Here is a 22,086-nt window from a genome sequence, read left to right on the forward strand (position 1 = left end):
ACAAAACATTTTTATGTGAAATGAAGTCTTTACTAGAAAGCTGTTTCCTGCCAAACACAAATGGCCTTAGGCCGCTGAAAATTCCTGTTCATTTCTGCCTGTTCCAGGCTTCCTTCCCTGATCCTCACAATCTGCTCATCAATTATGCCTCTGGAGCCCCTTCCACGTCCTATCTAATTTCAGCTTTTTCTAACCAGCTAGCAGAAAGAACCTCTGCATATGGCACAACTTAAAGACCTAGTCTAGCAATTAAATACACATTAGGAGGCACGTTTCTAGCATGATGCAAGGGTCATTAAATCAGTTTAATTGGTGCCCTGCTGCAGGAGTGTGTGTTTTTAGGTACTGGCAGTGAATGAACATTTGTAGTTGCTTTGCATGAATTTCAGTTTTAGAAATGGAGTTGGTGTGTCAGCTGTGATTATTAAAAAAAAAACCAAACCAACAAACAAACAACAAAACCCAAACAACAAAAAGGCAGCCATGTATTTCTCTTGCCAATGACAAATGACTTCTTAGATGGCTATGGTCACCTTTAAGAAAGGATGATATTTTGTTGCTATGTGGAAGGTCTGAGAGTGTGTTTTTTAAAGCACCCTTACTTAGGGATTTGTGGTGTTCTCTTCCAGTAAACAAGAACAGGTAGTTTATTTGCGGTGGCTCTTATATACTTGCAATCCCTGCACAATCCTGTAGAAATTTAACAACCTTTCTGAACAACCTATCAAATGATAAAATAATTTAGCAGTGTATTCGTTGGAACTGGTTGATTTTTTTTCCTGATGGGAACCCATCTGATTGTTAGGCTTCTGCCCACCTTACCTAAAAGCGCTTCTGTGTCTCTTTAAGAATCTGTATTTTTCTAAGTAATTTTTAATGTCCTTCCATAGAGCTTGTCTTTTCTTCTCTGTGTCCTAAATTGCTGTCTTCATTGCTGCCTTTAAAGCATCACTCTCTCAACCTGAATGAGTTGGCTGCTGTTATAATTACTGGAGTGGATGTCTAACTTGGAAATAGAGTCTGTCAATTTTCAGTATTCCTTGTACTGCTTACTCCCCTGAATGTGTCCCTGGAAGGTAGCATGGATTGTTAAAATCATGAGCACAAGGATAAATGAGCAGAATATGTGTTTGGTTTTTCTCTCTGTCTAAACAGAAATATAATTGAGATCAGTTTTAACTTGCAGTAGAGCGAGGCTCTTGTGGCAGCAAGGAGAGGACAGACAACTCACAACTTGAAATGGTAAATGCTTTCATATATGTTTTGCAAGTTGCAGGCAAGATTTCAGCTGGTACTTAAGATTATGAATTCTGCTACTTGTACTAGATAAGCGTTACATAGGGAGATGATACAGAGAGTAATGCTTTGAAGATACCTACACATGGGAACATTCACGTAGGACGTTCAACCAGTTACATTATACATTTGACCTGACCTTTTAATTTCTGGACGAAAGCGTGACTCCCAAAATCAGCTGAACGTCTCTGGATTCACTGTAACATTACTGAACGCAGGCTTTGCCTTCCTAGCCTCAGTGTACTGGCTTCTCAGCTGTAATAGTGCTCCAATTCTCTCTGTGTGTAGTTAATTCACATTTGTAATATTCCCTTGATGTTTCTTACTCGGTGTTTCATCACTGGTATGTGATGGGCTCTAGTATCTCACTTAAGCTGTCTGCAGACTGGCAGTAAGGATACACACTGGGCAGCCAGTTGGAATCGCATGTGAGGAAAATGTCTCTACTGGTATGGGACTTGCTTTACAGACCTGAATGCAGGTAAGCAAGGATGCAGTCAGCAAACGTTGTGGTGGGTACAGGATATGTTGGTGAGGGGGGCTGTTTCCAGGATTGTGATCTGTGACACATTGATAGAGCTGTAATTCTAATAATTCTGGGAGGTACTGATACACAAACTGAACTGTACTGTTCTCCTTTGTTTTATTACCAGAACTCTTAAAATAAATTATAGCCTCACAGCTGCTTGTTTCCTACTGTTTGTTCTTTATGCAAACTGTTTATGTGTCATCATGATCTAGAGCTATTTTTGGCACAGCATTTATCTTTTTTGTAATGTGACCTTGCCCTGTTAATATTTCCTCTCTGAGAGTTTATGAGGAGCTTGTTGGCTTTGTGCTCTGAAGCGCTGACTCCAGCTCTCTGAACACTCTGTCTGCTTGTCCGAGTGTGAGGGGTATGCATGGATTTCTGGTGACCTGCTGGGCTTCAGTAATTTTTGTTTATGGTAGAGAGGGTGAAAAACTCCAGGCATTGTAATCGGTCTGACAGCCACTTCCACAGCGTCTGTGGTATCACAAAGGAAAGTGCTGTCAAAACAGCAATGCCGTGAGGGATATTAATAACAAAGTTCAGATGAATGGGGCTTTAAATATGTGTAGTCTGATGACTAAGGAGAGGCTGTGGTGCATTTGCATTTGTAATGCCTTTGCATGGACAGTGGCAGAGTGGGGGATGCTCCTTTGGAAACGTATCAACAGTAAATCAGTATTAATGTTTTAGTAAGGTAAGTAATCTTTCTCGGACTTTCCAGCATGACATGCCAAAATAGACTTTCTCAGCCTGCTGATGATTTTTGCGTTGCATTCAATTTTCTGCTTTGTGCTTTGTCATTCCCATTTCAAGCTTGTAATTATTCATTGTGCACTTGGAGAAAATCTACCTCGATTAATGATGGTTGGATATCCAATTTAGATAACAGAGGATTTTCTGCTGGAACTGACACACACTATTTTAATACTTGTTAATGAATACTTCTAATCATGTTAAATATGAACGTGTAATCATTAAACACTCTGATATTACACTGTCAGATAGGAAAAGAAATACCAAGATAGGTATAATCATTAAGTTTCTGTGGCTGTAATGGTCCTAGAATATAAGCAAGGTCAGGTTTGAAGGGAGAAATACTGCCTTGTCTTAAATTGATCAGTTGTAGCTGGAAGAAGTCCAGGAGGAAAGGTCCTCTACAGGTCCTGGAGAGACCCACATCAAGGCAGATACATAAACGCTGTTGGTTGACTTACACTGCAGACCGGAAAGGGAAATAAATGCTCCTGATCCTCAAAAGAGCTTACAGTTCAGCACTCCTTTGAAACTCACAGCTGTCCTCTGTGTCTGAAATGCACTTAGTGGTATTTGTGGATTGAAACACCTAAAATACAGATGGAATAAAATGAAGTCTGCCAGTTTTTAAGTTTTCCTCTGTATTTTAAAACAAAAGGTAAAAAACCACAGTACTAGACTGCAAGGTCTCAATACGTTTCAGATTATATGAATCACTCAGTTACATTATTATAAATATACTGACATTTTTATACCAATATTTACATTGAAAGAAGAAAGCTTCTAGCTTTTGTCTAACTTGCTAAATAGAAACAATAAAACCCAATTCTTAAAGAGCTTTACAGGCAGTATATGTGTGTATGTACATATATTTGTTTATGCTGCCAAGATCTGTATGGTAATTTCTGCCTAGATAGATTTAAGTCCTAAGCAGTGTTCCAATACAGTTTAGGAAAAAAACAAGACAAATTTTCCAAAATCTTACTTTGCAGTCCCACCATCTTGTGGCAGCCTGAGGTATTGCCCTAACATCCAGTCAGCAGAAGCAAATAAAAACTTTAAAAAAAAAAAAAAATTGTGAGTGTGTCCCTGTCTACGATTTAGAACCTGGGTTTCTAACCCCCACAGAAAGCACCTTTCTGCAGGGTTGTATACAGCATGTCCTTCGGGAGCTTAGTTTGAGAAGACAATATTTCTTATTGTTTCCTTGCTCCTCAGCATCCTGCCTTCCCATTTCTCTCTTGGTTCTTCCTTGGTAGAGCCACGGTTTTTAGCACTCAACTAACCCTTCACAGTGATTTTCTATTATTACTTCACATAGAAAGGAGAAAGTTGCAAATTGCATCAGTTTTCAGGGGTTTTCCCCCTTCTTCAGTCTTTTTATCCTCCATCTGCTGTGCCCTCAAGGAGCAAGTGTTCCACTTCACTCCAAAGGACTGCTGTAAAATTATTCCTATGTATTACAGGAAGAATGATCCTGGAAGTACAAAGGGAAGATGATATTGCTTAATCCCCTCACTGGGAGACGTGTGTGCTAACTTTTAATTGTTCTTCAGTAATTTGTGTCACTCAACCTGTTTGAATCTTGTATTTGGAAAGGCCTCTCTAGTTTTATGTAAATAGTCTCCGTGAAGATGTGGTTCAGTTCTTCAGCAAGTCCTGGGGAGTTTCATTGTTTAAATAATAAAAATACTAACACTAAAATCTTCACAAAGATCATAAATGCCAAGGAATCAGAGTTAAATTCTCTGCAGATTGATGGCCCGTGCCCGCTTTCATGCTGCAATGTAGGGCACTGTCTTAAGGCTGCCAGTTTACATCTACTCTCTGTGGCTGCTGTTGTTCTTCAGAGTCTGACTAGCAAAACTCAGTCCCTCTGTATCCTTTTTGCTTTCCTGATGTACCAACAATTTAGGAAACTGAAGATATCTTTGTAAAATTTGGGTTTTGGATAAGGCTGAATAGTGGCAACTGCCTGGGCATGCCATGGTTGTGCTCTAAAAACTAATGCCACCAATGGCAACCAGACATTTAAGCAGCTACCTGAGAGATCGCTGGGGTCTGGGTTTCAAGCCCTTGGGTTGTGCAGTCTGTAAAGATTTTTGTTAGCCAGGACGTCAAGAAGAGCTTCAGTTTGCATCTGGATTGGGGTCAGGTAGAAGGCAAAGGTTAGAGGCCAAATCTACGCTAGCATCTGAAATATCATAAAATAGTACAACTATATCTAGTTTCATATATAGTACTGTTCCTTACAGTTATATATGCATCCAAGAAGCAGGGCGGGGTAAACACAGGATTCTTGTTTTGAATCCAAGCCAGTCTACGAAGTAGGGGGTTGCAATCAAGGGATTACAATTTGAACCTTCCTTAAAAATGCAGATTTCTATTAGTGCTTTGTTTATAGAGTTTCTCTAGAAAATGCTTTTTGGAATTTTGGCTGGGAATTATTCACGATTGAAATAGAAATGTTTTCTGGGAATTTATTTCAAGGAGGGTGGGGGTGGTTAACTTTTAAATATATGCAGCGTTTTATCATTTCTCGCCTGTTTTGACTTAGATTGCTCATACCACACCACGTTAATCTAAGGTTGTTCCCATCATTCTTGTTAACATTTAACTTAGTGAAAGCCATTATTGTTTTAACAGATCATTCCAAAATAATGATTAACATACCTCTAGCAAAGCTTAAGTGCATCAAATACCAGTGGTTCCCTTTGAGAGACTGAGAGTTTAAAAAATGTTCCAAGTGTGAAGTTTTCAGAGGAAAAGAAAATACACAATAATACATGTTGTGGAAATGTCTGTACATTTTCTGTTTCTTAGAAATGAAATTAGCATAATTTAGTATCTGGGGTTTTTGATTTTTCAGAAGTTAGAGGGAAAAATACTAGCTTGTAGTACAACTCCTTATCTGAACCAGGGAAAGCATGTAGAACGTTCCAGTAAGAATTTGAGTAAATGCCTGAGTAGCTAAACTCAGAGAGTCAAAAGTAACGCAAGAGACTTGTAGTTTTTATCTATTTATTTCTTTTCAGAGAAGTACTCCTAAGTTACCATAGTGTAACTTTACACACCGCAGGAACATTTAAGCAAGTTTTACTGCATACTCAGAAATTGTGATTTTAAATCTTTCTCCCCATCTTCTTACTTTTAGTACACCTGATAAATACCCTTGGCACCTGTTAGCTGTATCGAAAAAATACCTTAAGTTTCTGCAAATGTAATTATGAGAAAGCATAAGTCTTGCCAGATCTTTGACTGTCAGTCCTATAACCTGTTGTGCTAGCACTCGGACATTTTCTAAGTTTGGTGACTTGCAATACGTTAGCTTACGTGGTATAGGATAGAGCTAAAAGTAATTTCCCATGGATTTACAGTTCTGTGTGTAAATTATATTCAGGTTTTCAGTGTTAATGGTACAGCTAAAAGGCACAGTAGTCATTTTGTGGGAGGCCATAGGAAAAAGATGCATGGCAGGGAAAAAACTGTAATTCAGATCAGGCAGTTTCAACTAAACACCTGTGGTATATATAGTCTCTTTTACAACTTGCTTACTTAATAGTGATACCAGGGAGGATGGTGATACAGTGGAATTGAGACATGCTGGGCATGTTTTGGGAGCTGGGGCCATTTCTGGTAAAACAATAATCCCCACTGTCTAAATATAATGCCTGGTTTCTGGGTCGGGTGAAAATGAAAAGCATCAGTTAAGATAGATTTTGCATGCCTGATATAAGATGCCTGTCAATGACAGCCAGGATCTCATTGCATCTGTGCCTACAAATAGGGCCTTATGTGTAATTATTTATAGTAATAAATCAGAAGAGTTGACACACTTTTGCTTGGAGATATTGTGAGGTTTTTATAGGAAAAAACCCCCCAACAACCCAAAACTAAAAAAACCCCACAGATTATAGATATGGTCTATGAATGTATGAAGTGCTGATGAGTAAAATCTGGGGTGACAATGGAAAAGTGAAGTGGCGGGGGTTTTAGCCTGTCAATCTCACAGTATTATCCTTATTCACAGTAACAGCTTCTTGTATTCCAACCCAACAGCAATACAGATGTGCACACGGTGGCATCGCTGCTTAAGCTGTACCTAAGGGAACTCCCAGAACCAGTCATACCATACGCAAAATATGAAGATTTTCTTTCCTGTGCCAAAATGCTCAGCAAGGAGGAAGAAACGGTGAGTAAGATGAAATAAAAGGCTGGTGTGTTACAACCTGTTGTGATTTTGAAGAGGAGAGAAGCTGGTGATTACCTATCCTAATTTAAGATGTGAATCTATTAATGGACGCTGGGTTTATATGAAAATTTTTGCCACCTAGATAATTTGCAAGTCTAAATAAAGGTACATAGCATAACCTTAGCTCTATTAGTTGCATAACACTGAATCCAGTTCAAATAAATATCATTTTGGTCAATAGCTTCCATTTTACACAGAAGAGGCTTACATTTTTGTTGATTATTGTTCTGAAATGTAAAAGGAAGGGTCTGGGTAGTTGCTAACCATCTCTTGCTATTAAATCAGGGGTCATTTTCTTCGAAGTGCCAACAAAAAGATGCCAACTTTTACTGACTTTTGATTGAAGGCCAATGTTCTCTATTCGTTGCCTATCATTGAATCAGAAGGCCTCAAGAAGATGGAAGCGGACCGCCTTCCAAACTCTTAAAACAGCATAACCCAGATGAGCAAAATAAGGGTTCTGACCGATAATGCGCCCTGCGGTGGCATGGTCCTGCTATGTATTAGTCTGAAGACATAAGAAACTAAGTGCTTGCTTTTACATTGTTCTGTGTGCTTACAGATAATGAAGTCAACCCTGCTATTTTCAAAGTAAATACAAATAGGCTCATTCTGTTGATTTCAATCTACTGCCCTAACTTTCTAAGGTGGTTATTTCTGTTTAATTCCTTTTTGACATTTCAAATCCTGCCAGAACTGGAATCCCTCCTGCCTAATTAATTAATTGAGTAGGAGCCCCTCTTTTCTAACTGAGAGTCTGTCTCCTTTCTGAGCCCTCAGCTGATGACTGCCAAGCAGAGGTGGCAGTTGTTCCCATCCAAATGGAACGGGGAGGGGGAAGAAAGATCTGTGGCAAACTGTCTTCTATGGTCATAACCTCTTACACCCACAGAAATCAGATTGGTTTCTTTGCTGGCCTTTGCTACAAGGTGCATATTTTTGTCAGCTGCTTACAAAAGGTGGGAGTGGGCTGTTCAGCTGGTTTAGTTTGAGCTGTTATTTGCACAAGTTATTGCAGGGGATCCTCAGAGCTAAAGTTGCAGCTATTTGCTTGTGTGTGTTGCATATGTCTCTAACCTTTAATAGCTCCCATGTAAAGCCACCTGACAGCTCGAGTTCATCAAGCAGTTTATACTTGCAGTGACACTCATTTTCAGATTCAAATTTTAGTCATTTTATATTGGCTTAGACCAAAGTGTATTTATGTAGTTCCTCTGCAACTATGCCATGATGCACTTTATTAAATTCATTTTGAAAGCAAAATTCAAATTGCAGTGGCCTTTTGGTGCTGGAATTGGTGTTGATAGCTTGTGAAAAATCAGCACTATAGGTGATGAGCCACTTCAGTCCTCTTTATGGTGGCTTAGCAGTCCAGCTATAAAGTTGTCTGACTAGATTTTCAGTTGATCTTTCTCCGTGCAGAAGTTAAAAGTGCGTTCACAGTTAGGGGAAAGAACTGTGCATCTTGTTTCTTTTCTTAGCCCACAGACAGCAGACTTGTGCACTATCGTGGTCCACACATCTCAATTTGCATTTGTTTTCATACCATATTTTAATCAAAACCCTACTGATGCTGGCGAAGCATCAAAACTCCAATCTGAGTCTAAAGGCACTAATTGGTACAGAGCATAGCCAGGGTCTGTTTTCACAGGGCACAGAAATCAGTGTGTGATACTCTGCTTGTCCCATTCCCAGGGTGAGCACAAACTGAAGTAACTGTTTAATGGTCTGAATCTGTTATGGACCAGAGCTGGGTAAAATACCTGAATAGTTTCTCATATGAAAATGGCAACTAGTTCAAATAAGAACTGTTATTGGGAGCCTCAGCTTTTTTATCAGCAGCAGGAGGAAAGGAGCTGCTGGTCAAAAAAAGAGAGTGAGAGAGAAGGGAAAGACAGGATGAAACCAAGTTATTTACTTACTTGTTTATTTTTATCCAGAGCTAATCCTTATTAGTCAAATATAGCTTTCCCCCTGCAAAATGGGGTCTACAAGCTGTTCCTGATGGTAACCTGTATATAGCATCTAATGCTGCAGTTTCAGCAATGTGTTTGTTGTCTTGTAATTGCTAATATTTTTCTGGTAAGATACTAAGAAACTGTGACTCCCCACTCTTTTGTTGTTTGTTTTTTTTTTTAAACCACTTAAAGGGCCTGAAAGAACTGGTGAAGCAAGTGAAGAGCCTGCCAGCTGTCAATTATAATCTGCTAAAATATATCTGTAGGTAAGTGCTCTTGTGAGAATATCACAATGGTGTTTGTAAGTGTGAGCTGACAGACTTATGTGTCTGCATATGTGCCCTGAAGGAAAAGCATTACTCTGTGGGAGGGTTGGTAAACTTCAAGTGAATGCACTAAAATTACAGGTTTACTGCATGACCAATTACTAATTTGCCCTATCAAGGTGCACAGTTATGACATTCCTGTCATAAGCAGGCCACACTCAGCAAGAAATACAAGAAGGTAGAAGTGAATACTTTCTGTCCTCTGTTTTTTCCCACTTCTAACTGCAGTTATAGGCCTTGGCTGTGCACTCCTGAAGCATGTTACCCTTGGACACTGTGTATGCCTTGTCATATATAGAATAGTCTCAAGGATACATCTAACATCTTAAAAAATGTGTCTTACACATTTGCAATTTGTGAAGTGCCCAGTGTAAAAAAAATGTGTTTTAAAATGATAGAAACTTTTTTTATTAAAAATTGACAGTTTGCATTTTGAGGATATTTTATGAGCCAAGCAGTTGATTAATTATGCTGGAGAAGGTTACCATCTTCAAGAGAGTTATCTCATCATCAGTCCAGATTGAGATTTAAATTTTGTTAACAATGTCTCATTTTGAAGAAAAATCTGAAGAAGTTGTAGAGAATAGCCCTGAGTTTTCAAGATGTTCTGTAAGGAATTGGAAGGGAATACTTGAACTATGTTAAGGAACTATCACGTGCTTTTTTGTTTGTTTGTTTTTAATTTCCGTTTTTACATGTTCCTTAAAGGCTTCTGTCTTCCCCACAGATTCCTTGATGAAGTCCAGTCTTATTCAGGTGTAAACAAAATGAGTGTGCAAAATCTGGCAACTGTTTTTGGCCCTAACATCCTTCGCCCCAAAGTGGAAGATCCTCTGACTATCATGGAGGGTGAGCTTACTGTACTGAACTTGTAATAGAAGAAGGAATGTCTTTAAGTTAATTAACAGTACACACCAGTCCATGTAACATGTACAGCAAGTTCCGTATATCTGTTTTATAGACACAGAGTTCTTCAACTGAAATGAATGTTTGGGTTAAAGCTTGCACAGGTTACTATAAAAGTGACTGAAACGTGGCGCATTGCAAACAGACTTTGCATGAGATTGTGCTACCCTGGCCACTTCACTAAAATTGTACTTTTTCTCTCAAAACTTGCTGCAAATATGGCGTGTTCTTACTCAGCATGTGCAGCTGGAGTGCAGTTAATATTTTACTGTGATTCTTAACGATGAGAAAAAATTAGTACAAGTTCATACTGCAATGTAGAATCCCCCACAAGGCAGTGGTATATTATGTGCCTTACATAACAGTGATCAAATTGTCAGCTGCATTTTGTTATTTACAGCAATGTTCAGATGTAGCATTTTGCTGTAATTAAGACAAAAATATGGCCACAATAATCTCCTCCCCTAATTTCCTCCTAGGCTTAATCTTTGTGACCTTGATTGTCCATAAAGTACATGATGCCTTTTCTCCCTCGAAACACTTTTTTCTTTATATGGAAGATTTACTTAACTTTCTTAGAAATTAGGGCTGCACACAGATGCTGCACTGAAAAACTTACCAAAACTTGAAAAGGCAGTGTTCACAGTTTATTTGAGAGCATATGGATTTTTTTTTTTGATGTTTTTCTCTTTCCCAGATAAAGTTCCCCGTATCATTTGTTCATGTACTTGTTTTTCTGTAGTCTTATGGTCCCTTCTTTTTCCTTTTAATTCTTAACGCAATGACTATGTTGTTGTGAACAGAAACATGGCACTTCCAAACCATGTATGAAAGCAGTGAATGCCCAGGGTTAGTCATCTGAACAGCAGCTCAGATAAGGCAGAAAACCTGATGTGGAAAGGGATTTTAATTGTCATCTTAACTTTAATGTCTGGATTCTCATTGTCACAGAGAATGGTTTGATCATGCATTTGACTCAAAAGAGTTTGCAAGAGCAGGCGTCCAATTTACGTGCATGTTTATTATGAAGGTGCATGTGTATCATCAACCTGTGTAGCTTCAAATACCCTTAAATCTGCATTTGTGTCTTCCCCCTGGTTTCTGTACATACCTGTCTCAAATGCACTGTGACTGTCTGATATAGGGGTGCAGAGATAAGCTTTGCTGTGTCATTAAAGTGCTAGTTTATGCATCTTATATCATCTCCCCATGGTATTTTGAAAGAGAAACACAAGAGTCTTTCCTGCTTTGTTTCCTTCCTCTTCAACTATCTTGTCATGTCTCTTGCAGGAGTTAGGGTTTTTGTGTGTGTGCACATATGCTGTCTATCACTTCACTTTCAACCTGTCTCTTTGTACCTATGAAACTGCCAGACTGACTGGAATAGTAGCTTCTCTTACTCTGAAATTCCGCAGAGCTTAGAAGCCTGGTAGATAACTGTTGTGAATGTTTCTTTTGGTCAGGCAGCAAACTGTCTCTTTTTTCCCCATGCTTTTGAATTAAATAGTATAAAAAGTACTTCAAATTGTTTATTAGATTGGAATTGGAGAGAGATGTCACAGAGCTGATTTATACTACTGAAGTCAATGAGAATAGTATCTCACAGGATGACATTTACTGATGGGATACCATGTATCTTCAGCTCACCCTAGGCAAGGGAGGCAGATGGAGATTTGGGATGGGGAGACAAGAGTTAGACATTTCTAAATAAAATACTACCTTCTAGGTTTATATTTTTCCAAATGGGCTGCTGCCTAAAGGTTGTGAGTTGAGGGGGTTTTTTGAAAGTTTGAGCAAGAAAGTTTTCAGTTGTTTTTTCTTTAAACCAGGTGGAAAGGGAAAGTAGTATGTTTTTCCAGTTCTTGGAAGCAACTTTCCAGCCTGCTTATCAACAGCCCTAAAAGGATGGTGGCTGCTGTATGAAATGGCGTGGATACTACACTGACTGAAGGGAAATACATATATCTTTTAACTAATGAGAAACAGGTTTGATTGAACAGATTTATGACTTCTCTTTAAGCATAACTTTAAGATTTGACATGAGAGAAAGCTGATTTGCAATTGGGCTATGCATAGTTAAATGTATAGGAACTTATAACAAAGACTGTACATTGATTGGTGCTCATGGCCACCCTTCTTCATTGCTCTTTGCTTTTTGGAAGATACAGCGTGCTTTTCTTGCAGTCATTCAAAGCCAAACGTGCAGCTATGGGTAACCATACCTGTACAATGGAGACGAGGAGCTCTTTTTGTTTGCTTCAAGAGACATTTTCCAGAATTCCAATCATGGGGCAATTTTTTCCTGTCAAACACAGTGCTGAAAGTTGCCTGAGTACAGTGCAATGTTTGTAGTAAAATTCTGCCTGAAACAGCTAATGTTCTCAGAAGAAATACACCTAATGTACCATGGGAGTAACTAAGTGAATTTTCCTGCCATGAAGCTCTAATGTATGATTTTGCCTTAGCAAACAAACAAGAACACTAAAAAAAGATGTTGTTGAGTACCCACATTGAATTGGCTCTGAGTAGTTGTAACTTAAAAGGGTGGGTTATAAAGATCCAGAATATTACAAATTAGTTGATGTGAAACAATATTGCACAGTGGGAAATTATTGATTAGAAGAGCACAGTATGCCTCTGAAAGCTCTCTAGGAGCTTAAAAATAGGGTGGTTATTATTATAACTACCTTGACGCTGTTCCCGAAATATTCTTAATAACCCTTAATGAGAGTCTGCTTAATGCATTAGAGTTGCACATCTGTATTACCCCAAGTCCAGTTATAAATGCTAGTATGTAAATTACCGTGGAGTCAAGTGGTGTGCACACCAAGGAGTTACTCTTTAAGAGTAAAGGTGGCCATTTATTACAGCAAATAGCAAGCTGTGGTCCTGCATTAGTTCTGTACCATGCTATGACATGGCATAGTTTCCTGATTGCATATAGTCTGACCATGGAGTGGTTAAAAGCATTCACATTAAATTAATTCTGTCTCATTACTGCCCTGTTTTGCTCCAAAGACTAAAACGTTTGTGTTCCAGCAACAAAAATCCCTTGCCTGCCTGTTTTTTGTTAGGGTACTAAATACAAGTGCTGTGACAGAATAAGACATTGTTTTTGAAAGTGATCATCATATTGAGTTGAAACACGTCATTTAGAATGATGTTATCCTTTGCTACTCATTATCTCCGTCTGTGGTCTGCCTGGGATGCAGTTACTCTCATGGTAGTAGCTTCTTCGCAAAAGTTTCTTTCTTAGAGAGTCTGTGAGGCCTGCTGGCTTGGTTTCATGGAAGAAAGAGGTGGTGCTGATCTGGCCTGGTAGCCAGAGGCGCTTCAAGTGTGTTAAACATTCAGGGTGTTACACAGATGGATGCATTGCATAAATGTTTGTGTAAGCTGAATATTTGCTAAGTATTTGTGGGATCTGATGGATAAAGTACATTTATGCCCTAAACAAAACAGGTCATTAATGACCATGTACTTGGTGTGTCCTTTCAGGCACAGTAGTAGTCCAGCAGCTAATGTCAGTGATGATTAGCAAACATGACGAGCTGTTTCCCAAGGATGCAGACCCTCAGATGGGACCTGAGGTGTGCAACAACAACAATGAAATGCCAAAGAAAGTGACTGCGGGACAGCTACAGAACAAAGAGAACAACAACACCAAGGAGACAGCAGTAAGGCGCTGCTCTTGGGACAAGGCTGAGTCTCCCCAAAGGGGAAGTACGGACAATGAGTCTCCAACTGCTCTGCCAGGCAGCAAGACAAATAGCCCCAGGAACAGCATCCAGAAACTAGATGTCACCAGAAGCCCACCACTCATGGTGAAAAAAAATCCTGCTTTTAATAAAGGCAGTGGCATAGTCACCAATGGGTCCTTCAGCAGCTCTGTGGAGGGCCCTGAGAAGAGCCAGACTTTACCAAACTGTACCCTGCAAACCAGGAGAACGTCGTCCCTGAAAGGACCAGTGACTAAGATGGGCACACACAGCGTGCAGAACGGAGGTGTGCGGATGGGTGTTTCTAGCACAGATGGGCACAGCAACACCCTCAATAGCCGGACCCCAGGCTGGGTGTCCAATGGCTACGTCACACTGAGGGACAACAAGCAGAAGGAATCGGTGAGTGAGTCAGGCCAGCACAACAGGCTTTCCACCTATGACAATGTCCACCAGCAGTTCTCTATGGTGAACTCTGATGACAAACAGAGTGTGGACAGTGCAACCTGGTCAACATCCTCTTGTGAAATATCCCTCCCTGAGCACTCCAACTCCTGTCGTTCGTCCACCACCACCTGCCCTGAGCAGGACTTTTATGCAGGTAACTTTGAAGACTCTGTGCTGGATGGACCACCACATGAAGATCTCTCTAACCCGGGTGACTATGAGAACAAAAGTGACAGGAGGAGTATGGGGGGCCACAGCAGCCGAGCCACCAGCAGCAGTGATAACAGTGAAACGTTTGTGGCCAACAGTACTAACAATCACAGTGCTTTGCACAGCCTGGTCTCCAGCTTAAAGCAAGAGATGGCCAAGCAAAAACTAGAGTATGAGACAAGGATAAAAAGGTAAGACGGTTTGGCTCTACCATCTGACTGCCTTTTACAGCATAAATCCGAGATTTCCCTCTTGTGACTTGCTATCAGTCTGCACTAGGTGCAGTGACTGGGTGCTTGCCACTGAGTTTCCTATCCTTTGGTGCTGACATACTCTGACATTGTTTCTGTGATATGATCCAAAGGGGTTTGTTTCAGAGCAATTGTTTGTCATGGTTGTGATGTGCTATCCTATTGGCATGAAAAATATATATAGGGTCAGATTTTTAGACAAAAATATGTTGATTGCAGTTTTTCTGAAATTGTCGATCTATATTTGCAAATAGATACAGCAGATAAATCAGGTGAAGAAAGGAAATTAGCAGTGAAACACAGGCATTCAGGGCATTATTCTGACCTTGTAAGTGACACTAGTGCAACTACAGCAGGAGCTGGGTGTCAGCACTTCCAGAAGAGAAAAGAGTCTTTAACCTGTTCCTGGAGAACTAGGTGGAGCTGTTCACTACTGTGCACCTTGCCAATGGATGTTATTAAGCATTTTCTAAATGAGCTACTGAAGTGATTGCCCTATGAGAGTGGTTCATTGATGAAGCCATGGTTTGTAGGTACACCTCAAAAATGCAGTCTAAGTTTTCTAAATGGAAAGACCTGTGTGTGAATTTGTTGGTGGTGTTCATTTTTGCTCGAGTGAGTGAGGAGTGCTGCTCAGGAGCTGTCTGCTTTTATTTCGTTTTTGCAGCTTGGAGCAGAGGAATCTTACCCTGGAGACAGAAATGATGGCCCTGCATGAAGAACTGGATCAAGAGCGGAAGAAGTTCACAATGGTAGAAATCAAAATGCGTAATGCAGAACGGGCCAAGGAAGATGCAGAGAAGAGGAATGATATGTTGCAGAAGGAAATGGAGCAGTTTTTCTCCACTTTTGGAGAACTGACAGTGGAGTCTCGCAGACCAGAAAGAGGCAATACCATCTGGATCCAGTGAGCATTGGAAGCATAGACTGTGGGACTTTGGGGAAGGGCTTGCGGGTATTATACTGTATCAGGTGGCTGGTCACCTGTCTGAGGCTAGTACTCAACATAATGTTATGAACCCTTGAAGGAAGAAATCATACAGACATTAACCACTCATATCTACAGTGTGTACTTACCCAAGTTATACTCTTTGAATGCTTCATGAGACTACTGTCAAGTGTTACAACTGGATATGTGTATATAAATTTAAAAGAAAATCACCTTAGAGAGCAAGAGATGTATCTCAAGAAATATTTTAATGCAAGTCTTGTATTTAAACTGGTAATTTGAAATGTTGTTGCAATCAAGCTTTATATCAAGGCTTTTCTCCCTTGCACTTAACGTAATAAGCTATTTTTGGCGTTGTGTTACCATCAGCTTATTTTGTATATCAAATGTTTTTTGGTTTTGGGTTTTTTGTTACCCCTCTTGCTGGGGAGCGAAGATAAACAGGTATATTATGGTATATGTGCCGATGGTTAACCTTGATTTGTGTCACTTCTAAAAAGACAGCAGGATGAGAAACAGCAGCACAGAATAAAGTGGTACTAATTTTAACGGAATTGATGGCCCAGGTAGAAAGTATCAGGGCACCTGTATCATAAAGACCAAATGAGGATATCAAGTCAGCAAAATTGGGGACAATGGCAAAAGGGTAAACAGCTGCTTGTTTGGGAGCAAATGTGGGTGGCAGAGTAAGGAGTTGGGAGATGGGAAGGGGGAACTTAAGGGGGTGTCAATCACATAACCAGAGCTTTTTGAGGTACCCTAAAGAAGCCCTGTGCCTGATCACTGCAGCTCAGAGCACAAACATAAACCAGTTGTTCTGACCATATCTGCATGTGACTTGCCTCTGTACTCTGGGTGAAAGAGTCCTTTTTGTAAGGCTGGTGAAGGGACATATAGGGGAGATGAACTGGACATCCTGGTAGTTGTGAGTGTGATGGGTGCTGAAAAAAAACCCCAAAATATTTAAGTCCAGAGTAGAAATTATGGAGCAACTGTGCAACAAACAACAAATGAGGAAGAAAATACACCAGCATATCCACCACCCCTATTTACAGTGTATATTAGCAATTTATACTGTCTGAATGCTTCATGAGATTACTGTCAAGTGTTACAACTGTGAAAGTTCACAGGCTCTCAGCATCACCAAGGGAATGCCTAGAGGGAACAGCCTGGAGCCTAACAGCATGCAGAGTGCCAATGAAAAAAAAACAGCAAAGCCATGCTGTAAATTAATAATTTGTTTGGCATCTTTATATATAGTAAGTATAACTGGTATTTTCTACACCATGTTAAGGATTTTTTGTTTTTAACTGCTTTTAGGACTGCAAGCTGTATTACTAGAGAGGGTTGTTGGGATGTCTTGGCTTCCCTCTAGTGTCTCTTAAATATATTGCAATTCTTTTTAATTCTAATTGAGAAAGAACGAAGGTAGCCTCAAAGAACATTCTTGGTTATTGCATATATATTAGACAAGTATTAACTAGATGTGGGAATTATACTGGGAAGCAAACATGAGGTTTACATTTCAGAGAAGTATTAACTTACAATGAAGCATTACACATGGTGCTTGTGGATGCATTATTTGTGTCTGGTGAGCATCAGAGTAGCCAGTCAGGGTGCCTATTGTACTGTGAACATGTCTAGTGCACATCCAGTCTGTGTGTAAATCAGAAAAAGTCAGATAGGGAAAGATCAAGGTAATAGGAAGGAGCATGTTTTATATCAGTTAGCAGCAATCACAAGATGTCCCCGCAATGGTGAGAGAAGGAACCAGATTACTATGCTAATATGATTTTTTAATTGAATGAGACCTTGATATCTGATGCAGTAGGCCTCAAAGTTGACTCACAATTTAAGCAGTATCTGACATCTGTTGACATGACAACAAAGTCTCTGAGATAAATATTTTCTTAACTGGAATTCATGTTTTTACACTAGATGGATACAGTATCCCCTGTAGCAGTATCCCAAGGTGGAGAAAGTCCTGCTTTCTCATTCCCAGTAAGCCAATTTTATCATTTTGATTTCCTCTAGCAGTCCCTGTGTCATTCAAGCTCTGTTGCTGTCTGAAAATTTAAAGGAATACACAATTCCTAAAACTAGTTCAAGGATCTATGTAAATGAGGACCTAAAGTTTAGTCATGGAATCATTTCAGAAAGCAGCCAGTGAGGCAGTGGGGAAAGGTGCCACTCCAAAATTATCAGCTGATACAGTGGCAAAAATGACAGCTACTTGATAAAATTTTATTTCTGATGCTTATTCGAAACTGAAAAAGAATATAAATTTTATTTCACATCCACATCTGCTTCCAATGCCATAGGCTATACAATATGCATGGAAGAAGGGGAGATGTTTATAGTCTAGGTACTTAGCATTCTGTGTTCAATTTTGATTATCTTTGGTTTTCACAGGAACTGACTGGAGGCTTCCACTAATTTGTATGTGCTGCATGTTTTCCTTATTTGTTTGAACAGGCTTCTTTGTACACTCCTGTTTCTGAACTAAGACTCTTTGGTCAGTGATTGCTTTCTGAGGGTTAGTTCTTGGTCTACCCACAAACTACAAGAACACAGTTCCAAGTGGATTTTTTCTTATCTTCAGCTACAAGAGCACAGTTCAGAGTGGATTTTTGCTTATCTTCAGGTCTTTGCATTCACCATGGCCAAGATGGTTTATAAGACAAACTATTTCAGTGAAAACTCTTAATTTTTGGTGTATATAGATCCTCCTCATTTTTGTATTGTTCTTTTTGAGGACTGCCATTAAACACTCTTGATTCAGACTGAATGATGCTACTGCATTGATTTCTTCAGGGCATGATCCTTGAAAAAAATTTTTTTTTGTCCTTTTTGCAGGGACTCTGGGAAGGTGGTTCTCCATGTGAATTTTAGGTAGGGCTTAGGCTGGAGTAGACCTGCTTCCTCCTGACTGATGCCAGGTGAAGAAATCAGAATTTTTGTTTTGTTCATGTATTAGAGGGATCTTGACCTGCTTTGAAATTAGGACTTAGTCTTGGAAGAAAATACAAACCATCCACACAATTATAGTTGTTAAAACTAGCTAGCATTTTTTAGTTACCTGGACACAGAAGTAAAACTCTTTAGTCAGAGTATCTTCCAGGAAAGTCTTTGTTACCCTGGAGCAGAGCAGCAGCTCAGGTTTCTGTCCATTTGGCCGAGCTCATTTTGGCTCTGATGGGTTTAAAATCATTCTTGGTGGTACTGTCACCTTCCAGCCACTTATTGCTGTATCCTACCGCTTAGTGCTATTATCACTCAGCTCAGCCCACAGTGGTCCATTTCCTGGAGCTGAACCTGCACAAAGCTATTTAGGTTAGCTTTCTGCTGGTTGAGGTCTTGGTGCTGACTAAATAAAATATCAGACAAGTTCACTGTAGCTCTACCATTTGGAATCAGCTTAAAACAGTCATGGGATCACAATGCTAAGTATCTTTGAATGCTTTTTTGGAAGCTTGTGTTAGGCAGGATTTGTCTGTTTGAAGCTTGTCTTCACATTAGAAAATGTATTCCAGTCAGTTCCTCAAAGAATGTTCTAATCCCAGTTATATGGCTAAGCACTGATAGCCCAGATTCCTTGCTCTGCAATCCAGGACAAGACTTCACCTTATTGTCTCTGCAGAAAACATCTGGACAGACCGGGAAACTTGAGCTGCCACAGCAAACTTAGAAAATATTATCAGCAATGTATGTCTACTCCCATCAGAATCCATCCAAAGTACCCCAGTCTTTCTGTGAGGCTTCCTCAGCTTTTAGGCTTTGGTGATAAAGTTCATTTATGTCCTCAGTGGTCATCTTCATGCTTCTATTATTGTCCTACTTCTTTAAATTAAAAGCACAAAATTATCGACATTTCTTACATTCAGAAGCAAATAACGAAAAGCTGTTCTTCTAACATTTGTAACTTCTCAGCTGTATGATACCATTTTCACATGGTCCACAACCAATTTGTTGCTTTGTTCCTGCATGTCCAGCCTGTGTGTGAATTGACCTGGTTGGCAGAGGCAATGTTGCAGGGGCATGCTCATGGATCTAAGTGGCCAGAGGATAAACCCATGCTCCCTCTCATGCAGTGGACGTGAAATTAAGGTCAAAGCAGACTGAGTCCAAAGGCTCTGAAAAAAACTGTAAGGATTTCATATAGTGCATTTCTTGATCATTGGGTGTTCCATGAAGGTAGGTTTTTCAGGAATCTTACTCTTAAGGTATTGAGTGAAACTGAGTGAGGCTTTAGTCGAGACAACCAGTCTTATCACTAGCCTGTGTAATGGAACAAGTCATATTCTAAGGCCAAGGGACAGTGTTACCTACTACTGAGAGGATACTAAAAGAGTTTCAAGTATTAATTGAAACAGGTGTAATAATACATTTGCTTTCACCTCTTTCTCACAGGTGTTTCTGTGAATTTTCAAAACTGATAATCTTGTGGGAGTTCACTGGCTAGCTCCAAGCTGAAAATGGCAGTTGACAGCTCAACCCTTCTAGCACATTGTTACTCTGCCTCATGCATAGCACACAAGAGACAATGCTTTTACAAGCCATCAATACAGATGGTGGGAAAAAAATCTCTCAGAGCTAATAACCTTCAGGTCTAATCGTAAGGTATGATTACATTCCATTACATTCAGAAGTGTAAATTCAGGAGAGCACGCACACTTAAAAGCAGTCTTTCAGAATGCTACAGTTAAGGGACAGAGAGTAAGAGAGGTAGGCAGGCTTACCACTGTTAATCCCATCTCCAGCCACATCATCAGAGCACTGCTGTGGGTAACAGTACCCTACGTGCCTTTGCACAGTAGACTGGAATAGTGGCAGACACTCACTGTACCTTCTAAGTTTTAGATGCTGATGTTTTGCTCAGAAAAGCTTCTGTCTCCCTTTCTGTTTGTGAGATTCCTGCTATGCGTTTGGAGTGTGCTCTGGTGCAGCAGAATAATTAAACTTACTATACTTCTTCGCTACATGTTTTTTTTTCAGCATCTCATAAAGCAAGTTTTCCAAATACAAATAATAAATAAAATTTTATGTTAAATGATATGCAAAGCTGGTATGTTAGGTTTTCATAAGAATGAGGAGGAAAGGAGCTTGCTAAGATTAGCACTCTAAGATCTGTAAGCAGTTCTTGATCCAGAGGTTGAAAGTGATGGTCCAAAAATTTTTGAGAAAGATCCAATTTGCTAAAAAGAATGAATGTTTAAAAACATTTGTTGTATAGTATTCCCAGAGGGATGGAACAGAGGTGAGGTAAGGAGATGCTGAAATAAACTGGTACACTGATTTGCATGTTTTGACAACCCAGTCAAAACAGTGAGTTGCCTCTGGCTGCTGTACACTTGAACCCTTCCTGGCTGAGTGAAACTCCTCATTATTTTCCTTTCTTGTTCCGAATTCCCTCTGGAGTCTGTCCATTGAAGAGGAGAGTGTCTGTAGACTCTCTGTGCCCCTGATAAATCTGCAAGGAAGTGGTGGGGAGGGAAAGGGGAGATGGGAGAAAAGAAATTAACGCATACTTGCGATGTGAGCATGCAAAAATAGAGGAAACAGATGGGAGAGACCAGGAGAACAAGCAAGTGAATATACCTGAAATTGTCATTTGTAGGTGGCAAGTAATTTGCCCCCAGTTGAGAGCATTCTTTCTGAAAGCTTGTCTCTACAAAAAGGTTACTACAGTTAATGTTGTGCTATTTTTCCAGAGCTTTTTCAGCTCTAAATTATTTTCTGGGCTGACACCAGTAGCTAGGTCAATTGTTTCACACACTGTCTTCCTTGCTTTTGTCAGTCCTGTGTGCTAACAGTGAGAATTCATGTGGAGAAATACCTAGCAAAGCCACTGCTGTAAGGGCTGAATGCAAGGTAGGGAGCCCCAGAAGGTCAGATGGTTCTCCGTGGTTTACCAGCGCTCGCTCTGGGAACTGCTAATGGCCCCCGTACTGTCATTCAGCATCTCTGGAGATGTGCTTCTAAGGAAAAAAAATTATATACAGCTGATGCCCTGCTGATATAAATTGCCATAGCTCTATAGAGGTTTGAGAGGCAGTGAAAGAAGCTGAGGAGCTTTCCCTTACTAGGCTTTTATAATGTGTGGATTTACAATTGGCGTTGGTGGTCTGGTTTTGCTGGAGTTTCTTTAGTATGCCAATAATAATAAAGAGTGTAAAAAATTTTTGAGCCCAGAAAAATTAGCATGATGCAAATATATTCCTCCCCTTTTCCTTAAGGGATCCAGGATAGTGAGCTTTGCATGCAATACAATTCCATTTCTGAATGTCCTAAATTCAAGAATGGAAAAGCCTTTCTACCTCTGTGTGTATTACTTTCTTCATGTGCAAGAGGTTTAAAATGATTCATGTTCAGCAGGACTTTATTGTGATTTAAAAAATACTATTATGAGCTGTTCAAAATACTACTATAAGCATGCCTGTAGTTTTTTAACTGTATAGGATTTAGGAGGTGACTTGGCTTGAGACCA

The 22,086-nt window shown here is 39.8% G+C and overlaps 1 protein-coding gene across 9 annotated transcripts in view; it reads left to right on the forward strand.

The window, feature by feature from the left end:
• The window catches only part of ARHGAP24 (Rho GTPase activating protein 24), a 225,589-nt gene extending 207,202 nt beyond the window's left edge, over positions 1 to 18,387 (forward strand). For all 9 annotated transcript variants that reach the window (XM_056359749.1, XM_056359743.1, XM_056359734.1 and 6 more), the window contains 5 exons: positions 6,641 to 6,773; positions 8,984 to 9,057; positions 9,845 to 9,966; positions 13,522 to 14,590; positions 15,318 to 18,387. In XM_056359749.1, coding sequence (XP_056215724.1) covers positions 6,641 to 6,773; positions 8,984 to 9,057; positions 9,845 to 9,966; positions 13,522 to 14,590; positions 15,318 to 15,561 — 1,642 coding nt within the window. In that variant the 3' untranslated portion in view covers positions 15,562 to 18,387. The remainder of the gene's footprint in view (positions 1 to 6,640; positions 6,774 to 8,983; positions 9,058 to 9,844; positions 9,967 to 13,521; positions 14,591 to 15,317) is intronic.
• Positions 18,388 to 22,086: the final 3,699 nt, after the last annotated feature.

The sequence above is a fragment of the Falco biarmicus genome, chromosome 1 (genome assembly GCF_023638135.1).
Source record: "Falco biarmicus isolate bFalBia1 chromosome 1, bFalBia1.pri, whole genome shotgun sequence".
NCBI classification, from domain to species: domain Eukaryota; kingdom Metazoa; phylum Chordata; class Aves; order Falconiformes; family Falconidae; genus Falco; species Falco biarmicus.